Source organism: Haliaeetus leucocephalus, unplaced genomic scaffold, assembly GCF_000737465.1.
Source record: "Haliaeetus leucocephalus isolate CR32 unplaced genomic scaffold, Haliaeetus_leucocephalus-4.0 Scaffold140, whole genome shotgun sequence".
NCBI classification, from domain to species: Eukaryota; Metazoa; Chordata; class Aves; order Accipitriformes; family Accipitridae; genus Haliaeetus; species Haliaeetus leucocephalus.
The window spans coordinates 11,966,499-11,975,772 of record NW_010972576.1 but is presented as its reverse complement, the minus strand read 5'-3'; the positions used below and the strand labels follow the sequence as shown (position 1 = coordinate 11,975,772).

Below are 9,274 nucleotides of genomic sequence, written 5' to 3'. Positions count from 1 at the left end.
GAAGTATCCTCTGTCTGCCAGATACACGTTTTTTCCAAGGCGTTCCCTATTGCATGTGTTGTGGTTTAACCCCAACCAGCAACTGAGCACCATGCAGCCACTTGCTCACTCCTCCCCCCTGGCCCCAGTGGGATGGGGAGGAGAATCAAAAAGAAGTAGAACTCATGGGTTGATATAAGAACAGTTTAATAATTGAAGTAAAAAATATAATAATAATATTAATAATATTAACAATTGTAATGAAAAGGAAGATAAGAAAAACAGAGTGAAATATAACCCAAGAAATACAAGTGATGCACAATGCAATTGCTCATCACCTGCCAACCGATGCCCAGTTAGTTCCCGAGCAGCGATCCGCCCCCCCATGCCCCCACCCCGGCCAACTCTCCCCAGTTTCCATACTGGACGTAACGTCACATGGTATGGAATACCCCTTTGGCCAGTTTGGGTCAGCTGCCCTGGCAGTGTCCCCTCCCAACTTCTTGTGCCCCTCCAGCCTTCTCGCTGGCTGGGCATGAGAAGCTGGAAAATCCTTGACTTTTAGTCTAAACACTACTTGGCAACAACTGAAAACATCAGTGTGTTATCAACCTTCTTCTCATACTAAATCCAAAACACAACACTACCACCTACTAGGAAGAAAATTAACTCTATCCCAGACAAAACCAGGACAGCATGAAGGGTAGAGAACATAGCAGCAGCCTTCAGAGTAGAAGAAGAAGGAAAAAAACAAGAGAGCTAGGGAATAAAGTACAACAAACCTCCTCGCTTCCATCCTCTCCAGGATCATGCAAAGCCCATTCCTGTTGTTGCAATCTGCCAAGCATAGTAAACACCTGCTGGTAGTATCTTTTAGGATAGTTGCTGGGGTCCAAAGCAATAAAGCCATGAAATCATTCTTATTAGGGACATTTTATAAGGCAGCAATCTAGTTCTGTCTTCACATGGAGGAACAAAGTGGCTTCTGACTAGGGAACGACAAATAGTTCATACTGTCCTGCAGTATTTCTCCCTGCAGATCCCCACCTACACTCAGCTGAAGATTGATTTGTTTGTGCCGCTCTGGACAGCATATTTCTGACAGACCTTCCCAATGGCTTTCTGACTCTGAGGTACTCCAGGTGGGTGCAGGGCCGCATGCAGCGGCCCTGTGAGCCTCCATTTAGGAGCTTTCCTGTGAACGAGCAGGGTCCGCGCTCCGGATCAGAGCACAATCTGTCCATTAGCACGACGGCACTATGAAACATCCACAAAAGCCATGAAAAATCCAATAATTTCCCAAGAGTCAAACTCTTGGTCTGACAAAGCACAAATGGTGTTTCCTCAGGCCTTAAACTAGGCCAGTGTTTATGGAACGTCACTTGGCTTCGCATACAGCTGAGCGCTCCCGCATTTCTGCTCTCCCACCACGTCCCACCCACGCAGCAAGGCCCCCAGGAAAGAGCACAGGACAGTTGTGTAGCTCCAGCAGCGCGTGCTCCGGTGCGCAGAGACATGCGCTGTGCAGCTCTATTTTTACATGCTTCTAAGATCACCCTCCCTGACTGTGCATCACAGGCAAATGATCATTCCCACACAGCATAATCCCCTCTATTGCTTCCAGGTTACCAGATGGAGGGCACGGATCCCAATAGTAGAAAACAGTGTGCTACACAGATAGTTGGGAGGTGACAGGCCGATGTTTTGTTCAAGGGCTGTCACATCTTTGGCCGCTCAGGACAAGTGAAACAAATTTTTCTCTTGCAAGACACAGAAATCATACCACAAGTCATGACAGATTTTTTATTTTTTATTTCTAATGCAGCAGGCAGACCAGGCTGGATATTGAAAACCTTAAAAACTTCATTCTAAAAATCCTTATTCCTAGGACTACATCACCAGCATTCACAGTCTGATGGAGGCTACCAAAGGTGTGCAAAGAAACCTATGAAGACGCAGAATTTTCCTCTGAAAAACTGCTAAATGTCCCTGTGCACCTGAAATACAGATCAAAGTGACCCACAAGTGCATGGCCACTCCAATGCCGGGTGCTCACCTCCATGACTGGAGCATGGCGGCACCTGCCCGTCATCACCCAGAGGTTGGGCTCTACCAGCAAGGCTGGGGAACAGGCTGCCCAGGGGCTGGAGCCACTGTCACACCACAGGGCCTCCGCGCCCCGGGCGATAACGCAGCCGGCTGCTGGGGCATGGCAGCGTTGCCGGTCTGCATTGGTGAAGCTAGAGGTGGGCCTAGGGGATCTGAGAGCTGGGGGGGTCGCCTGCCAACAGCAAGTGCTGCTGCTGCTGCTGACCCCCCTCTCACCCCATGAAACAGGGCTGGGACACGTGGTAGCGGATGCCAGCACAAACCTCTCCAGGCAGCCCCCTGGACACGTAACCGTGGGGGTCACATCACACACGGGGTGTTCATCTCAGCCTGGTCCTCCACCAACGTCCCGCTCATCCAATCTCCTATAAATCACCTCGCCCGATGCCTTAGCAGAAAACAGCTCTGTGGGAAGCAGGAAAGCCCGGGGGAGTGACGCCCCCCCCCCCCAACCCTGGTTACACACGAGTGAACCAAATGTGTCCTTGGACACTGCCCCCCTCAACACATTCTCCCCTTACTACCCAGGTGAAAATAGCTGCAATGCCACAGACAGTTAAGCTTCGCTCCAAAAGGGCACGGGTGTTTGTCCACCATACCGTGTTTTCACTGTTGTCTTTTTCTGTTTTTAATTTCTAATCCTTTCGCAAATACCTTGGCGTGAACCGCTGCCAGGTCAAACGCTACCCCTTGGCAACAAGGGGACCCCGAGGAAGCCCCAGCGGTGCCGCCAATCTCCTCCCTCTGCACCTGCCAGAAGCAACCGGAGGAGAAAAATCGCTCAGAGCTCTCTGTGCCTTTCAGGCAGGGAGGGCAGGGCACGGCCTGACAGCAGAGCCACCGATAAAAGCCTCCCCGGAGGACGTCCGCCCACTCCCCGTGGAGCCTGACTAACGCCCATTGGCATCTCTCTGCCGCCAGCCAGATCCTCCGCTCAACACTCGCGCTCACGAGCGGCGCCCGGCATCAGATGCAGATTAACCACAGACAGCTCCCTGCTCTCGGGTGACGGTCCCACACCAGGACTCACTCCCCCCACGCTCCCTGCCTCTCCCTTCAGCTGCCGCCGGCGGGCGCCCAGCAGTGCTCCGGCTCCACGGCCCGGCCATTTTGCAACACGGGGCTTCGGCCGGACGGGCGGCAGCTTCCCTGCAGCCTGCTGCGGCGACGGCAGCAGCTCCGCTAAGACCACATGGCCACTTCTGGAAAGGTAAGGACAACGTGTTTCCCGTCTGCCTTTCCAAGGTGCCCTGCTCCTGGGGAAATGCTCTGCAAATGGCTCAGCCTGTGCACCAAAGCGTGCCCGCGTCCCTCTGACCTTACTCTCCCAACTCATCCAAACCCCTTTGAGCTTCTGCTTTCATACAACTGCACGTGTCGGTACCCGCGTTAGGTAGTGCGTTCGTCTCCTGTTCTGCCCACCAGCTCAGGAATGAAAACACCGAATCGCACCGCTCTGAAAATCAGCCTCCTGCGCAGCCCCCCCCCCGCTCCCACTTTGGCAGGGAAACACAGCTCTCAGAGGTGCAGGCTTGCAGCTGCTCACCTCCTGCATTCAACCTCGTCCCTGGCAGCGCCCTTTTCAAGCTGCAAGCTGAATTTCGCTGACGTCAGACTAGCTTTGGGTTGGTTGGCTCGGGGTTTGGGAGATGCCACACACAAGTCATCCCTTTGGCAAGGGAAAAAATTATCCAGTTGCCAGCCGGACAGGGACCATTCCTTAACCCCTCTTAGTTACCTTCAGCCCAATGTCTAACAAGACTGACAGGAAACCTCGTAACAGGCATTTCCATCAGTACTAAAAGTGCCATCCTTCTGGCCTGAAGATGCAGAAGTGCACATGTTGCTGTCAGATCTGCCCAGTGCACCAGAGCCTCTTCCCTTCAGGGATCTTCTCCATGTCACCTACCAAAAGTCCGCTTGGAACTCACTCACGTGGCAAACAGGAGAGGGGCCAGACCTGTCTTCACCTTCCCCTTAGCACAGACCAGCCAAAGGCCAGGGAGGGCATCAGCACTGAGTGCTGTAGGGAGGATACCCCCCCCAGCAGGGTCTGCAGCCTCTCCTGTGCTGCAGCAGTTCAGCCCTGCTGCCCCGGGGTCACCCCCAGAGACCTATCCTGCAGACACAAGGCAGGCGGGTTTTTCCAGGTCCACGAACCCAGGGAAAACACAAGCCTTACCCTCTACAGACTGGTCACTTCATCTTTGCATTTCACACTAGGCCAGTGTTTATTGAACGTCACTTGGCTTCGCATACAGCTGAGCGCTCCCGCGTTTCTGCTCTCCCACCACGTCCCACCCACCCAGCAAGGCCCCCAGGAAAGAGCACAGGACAGTTGTGTAGCTCCAGCAGCGCGTGCTCCGGTGCGCAGAGACACGCGCTGTGCATGTAATTTTAGGTGATTGTAGGACGACCATCCCTGACTGTGTGCCAAAGGCAAACTTCTCCATGCAGCTTAACCTCCTCTGCTGCTTCCAGGTTATCCGATGCAGAGCTGCTGTTGCCTGGGCCGTGGGCAAACCACTCTCTGTTGAGGAGGTGGAGGTTTCACCTCCAAAGGCGGGTGAAGTCCGTGTCAAGGTACAAACACGTTTCAATTTTTTTTTTTCTTCTCCCTTGTGGGAATTGCTCTTCTTATGGCTATACCTTGAATATACCTGTCAGGGATCTGTGTCTGCCAATAGGCCTTAACTGTCCAGAGAAGCCCCGTGAAAAATCCTTCCACGAATTGAGATAAACAGAGGCCAGACCATTTCTAAAGCTCATCATCTGCTCTTTCCTCTCCAGATTGTGGCCACGAGCATCTGTCGCACAGATGACCACGTTTTGGAAGGTTGCTTTCCTAACGTGGTCTTCCCAGTTATCCCGGGCCACGAAGGAGCTGGGATTGTGGAAAGTGTTGGAGAAGGAGTGACCTCTGTGAAACCAGGTAAGACGCACACACCAACACATGCCCAGGAGTCAGCTCTCAAAGCGGATGAGGCTGCCCAGAGCTCAGAAATTCCCCTCTGCTCCCACGTCAGTGGCTCAAAACCTGAGTGCACACTCATTGCACTGGACTGTCAGATGATACACTTTCGTGGTCTATTCCTCACGCACACTAGTGTGGCTCTGAGACTTTCCTCCTGACAGAGAAAGCAGAGGGTTTGTGGTAGGACGCTGCCATCGGAAAGCTCAGCAGAGACCCTCCAACAGGCAGCATCCTCAGGGCCTGCTGAGCGAGAGGCACCTAACAGGGATCTGCTTTGTTGCAGGAGACAAAGTCATCCCGCTTTGCCTTCCACAGTGCGGGGAATGCAGCTTCTGCCTGAATCCCGAATCCAACTACTGCCTGAAGTCCCAGTGAGTTTGCTTCTCCTTCCCCTACACCTAAATGGGGTCGGCTGTCTCTCAACAAGTCTGACACCCCCACGGGTGCTTTGCTTGATGCAAAACAAATGCGTGTCCCTCCCAACAGTGTCTCTGAACCTCAAAACCTGCTGCCTGACAAGACCAGCCGGTTCACTTGCAAAGGGAAGCAGATCCACCACTTCCTCTGGGTCAGCACCTTTGCAGAATACACTGTGATGCCGGAGTACGCCGTTGCCAAGATAGATACTGCTGCACCTCTGGACAAAGTCTGCTTGCTCGGCTGTGGGTTTCCCACAGGCTATGGGGCTGCCATCAACACCGCCAAGGTTGGTATTCAGGCATGTCGAGCACAAGCAGCCCACGGCTGCCCTCGCACCCTCACCAACCCTGTGCAACAGAACCCTCCTTTTCACACTGGAGACTCACAGGGCCCCATGTCATGCAGGTGAAACCAGGCTCCACCTGCGCCATCTTTGGCCTGGGAGGAGTTGGCCTCTCTGTTGTCATGGGCTGCAAGGCAGCTGGAGCTTCCCGCATCATTGCCATTGATATCAACAAGGACAAATTTGCCAAGGCCAAGAAGCTGGGAGCCACCGACTGCATCAGTCCTCACGACTTCAAGAAGCCCATCCAGGAGGTGCTCACTGAGATGACCGGCCATGGCGTGGACTACTCCTTTGAGGCCATCGGGCATGTGGATACCTTAGTAAGTGACATTTCAGCACGCGTCCTCCCTGCCAGCTCATTCACAGGCTCCTGTCAGGGCAAAATTCACCCGGGTGAGCAGCTCCTTGCCTGCTGCCTGCACTGCTGGGCACATCTTTGCTCAGAAAGGCAGTCTATTGGCTTTGGGAGAAAATGATGTATGAGTCTTGAAACAGGCTGTCCTGGTTTCAGCTGGGATAGAGTTAATTGTCTTCCTAGTAGCTGGTACAGTGCTATGTTTTGAGTTCAGTAGGAGAAGAATGTTGATAATACACTGATGTTTTCAGTTGTTGCTAAGTAGTGTTTAGACTAAAGTCAAAGATTTTTCAGTTTCTCATGCCCAGCCAGCGAGAAAGCTGGAGGGGCACAAGAAGTTGGCACAGGACACAGCCAGGGCACCTGACCCAAACTGGCCAACAAGGTATTCCATACCATGGGACGCCACATCTAGTATAGGAACTGGGAAGTGTGTGTGGGGGGGAATCGCCGCTCAAGGACTAGCTGGGTGTTGCTCAGCAGGTGCTGACCAATTGCCCTGCGCATCATTTGTACATTCCACTCCTTTTATTATTACTGTTGTCATTTTATTAGTGTTATCATTATCAGTATTAGTTTCTTCTTTTCTCTGCTATTAAACCATTCTTACCTCAACCCACGAGTTTTACTTCTTTTTCCAATTTTCTCCCCCATCTCGCTGTGTTGGGGGGGAGTGAGTGAGCGGCTGCGTGGTGCTTAGTTGCTGGCTGGGGTTGAACCACGACACAGGCACTGAGCTCTCCACGTCTGCTGCACAAGGCAGCTTATGTTTTCAGATTACCAGGGAGGTGCAGATGACTGCACAGAAAGAAAGCTTTTCTGACAAACTCATCACTGCATTCTCTAATTCACCTGCCTGTCCCATCAGACTGCTGCCCTGGCTTCCTGCAATATGAACACTGGCGTCTGCGTGATGGTTGGGGTACCAGCTTCTGGTTCAGTGATTTCCATCGATCCTATGCTTCTGCTGTCTGGGCGTACATGGAAGGGGACTCTGCTCGGAGGTATGAAACTTAGTAGAACAGTTTAGACATTTCAGACTTTTCCTTTCACGGTAATTTCAAAATGTCTGTGGAACAGGTACCCTTCAGGGCATATGAGTAACTCTCCCCTTGAAAATGAGTTTCCTATCTGAGCAATGTCCTCAGCTGTAGGACAAAAGACACTTTTCCTCATAGACATTATTCACTAAGCTATTGGTCACAAAGAATAGTTCAAGCTTGACAATGTCCCAGGAAGCCTCTTTGAGAGAGTTTTCAAGAAAAACCCAACTAAAGAGGAGCGCTGCATTTCCACTGTATATATAGGCATGAAACATGCTAATGAACCTGTAACTGTTTCATACAGTTCCAATGCACACAACTGTCCACTCTAGCCCACTCTCATCCCAAGGAGAGGGAAATTTCTTACAAGATAAAGGCAGCAGAACTGGTCGCTCAGTCCTGATCCTCACAGCAAGACTACCTTACCAAAACAGCATTTCTCTGATTATTCACTGCGGGTGCCTTCTCCCGTTTCTAGGTTGGAAGATGAGAGATTGTATTGCTACATTAGTTTCCAGCTATTTGGAGAAGAAATTCAACTCAGACGTGCTAATCTCGCACACGCTGCCGATCGCTAAAGTGAATGAAGGGTTTGAGTTGTTACGTGCAGGAAAAAGGTGAGACCCTGACTAGCAGGAGTGAGGTACAGCAAACGCCACCTCCACCTAAAATTCAAACAGCCCAAACGCTCTGGCAGGCAAAGCATGCAATACTGCCTTCTCAAAAAGGATCTGAGCCTTTTGAGGAAGCAGGGTCCAGAGCCGTGTGTCGGGAGGCTCTGCCATAACCCGGAGGGAAGAGCCCACGCTCAGCACAGGGAACCCTCCTGCTCACGGTTTGGCTCAGCAGAGGTCCCGCAGCCCCAGCACTGCCCTGAAGCCAGCACAGGCCCTCAGACGCCAACATCTCGGGGCACTGTTTGAAAGCACAGGACAGGTGACGGAGAATGAGAAGTAAGGGGCATCTTTGGTGACAAGAGCATAAAAGCCAAAGAAAGGAAGACCGTATCTTACAGCAGCAGCAGAAGAGCTATGGGGAGGGACATAGTGCCTTAGCTCTGAGGGGTTCCCTTCAGCAGGGTTTTGAAGGCTGCCCTGTTGCTGCATGTCCCATGCAGCTGAGTTAGGAAGAGGCTGGATGAGAAAGAAGGCGGCGGGTCTTCAGGCACACCTGCCTGCTCCTGAACGCTCCCAGCCACAGCACTTGTAACTCCTCCCTTCCTTTCCACTTTTCAGTATTCGCTGCGTCCTGCTCTTTTGAAGGACACAGCCACTGCGGGTGGAGCGGAGGGACCAGCGCAGAGACGCTCTCCAGGCACGGGCCCTTCTCGCCCTGCACCTCACTTTGTGGCGTGCAAGGAGACAAGAACAAGGAACTCACCAACGCTGGTGCCACTGCCAGAACTCCCGCACCCGGCTGAGACCCAGAAGGACGCTTCTCCCAAGACAACGATTTTACCAATAAAGGGTTTCAGTCAGACTTGTCCTGTGCAGTGCACTCAATCAAGAGAGGTCCCATGGGGCACTAGGAGCTCTTCCTCATACCGTGGGCCCTTCCATCACACCCCTCATCTCAGCAGTGAGCAACTGCCTTTGCCCCCTCCGTGGCTGCTGCTTCCCACCTTCGCCCACCTTACACGCTTACACCGATGTGTCTCTGCCCCATCTCAGCTGGGTGAATGCTGCACCCTCATCCAAAGTACAGCAGCGAAATGACAGCTGCTGCTGCTGCTGTTCTCTGGTCTCACTTGCAGGACCACAATATGTTTTGCTACGTGAGGTTATCCTCAGGTAAAACCTGTACTCCAGCACCTTTCATTTAAACATAAGGTTTTCTTATCCCACTACTTTGTCCTATTCTCTCCTAATTTTCCCTTCTTCAGTTCATATTTGTCCTCTTTAGATCCTCTGGCCTCCTGAGCTCATTCTGGTGGCTCTTCTCCTGATCTAGTTTCGTTCTTGATAACAAACTCAGAGAAATTTACAGACTGGAATTGGGAAGAGAAATTACAAGTGCATTTATGTCCCACAGTATGTAAATGTGGGTGC

The 9,274-nt window shown here is 52.1% G+C and overlaps 1 protein-coding gene across 1 annotated transcript; it reads left to right on the top strand.

Moving 5' to 3' along the window:
• The first annotated feature begins 3,231 nt into the window (after nucleotides 1-3,231).
• Nucleotides 3,232-8,486, top strand: LOC104843312 (alcohol dehydrogenase 1). Its single transcript, XM_010586178.1, has 9 exons — nucleotides 3,232-3,298; nucleotides 4,570-4,671; nucleotides 4,879-5,020; nucleotides 5,346-5,433; nucleotides 5,549-5,768; nucleotides 5,888-6,148; nucleotides 7,052-7,187; nucleotides 7,705-7,843; nucleotides 8,462-8,486. The coding sequence occupies exons 1-9, from the start codon at nucleotides 3,281-3,283 to the stop codon at nucleotides 8,484-8,486; spliced, it is 1,131 nt and encodes a 376-aa protein (XP_010584480.1). The 5' UTR covers nucleotides 3,232-3,280.
• Nucleotides 8,487-9,274: the final 788 nt, after the last annotated feature.

Excerpts from the sequence above, each read along its gene's own strand:
- LOC104843312 (XM_010586178.1), top strand. Across the intron at positions 5,021-5,345 it reads AGTGACCTCTGTGAAACCAG|GAGACAAAGTCATCCCGCTT; the intron begins GTAAGACGCACA and ends GCTTTGTTGCAG. Across the intron at positions 7,188-7,704 it reads GAAGGGGACTCTGCTCGGAG|GTTGGAAGATGAGAGATTGT; the intron begins GTATGAAACTTA and ends TCCCGTTTCTAG.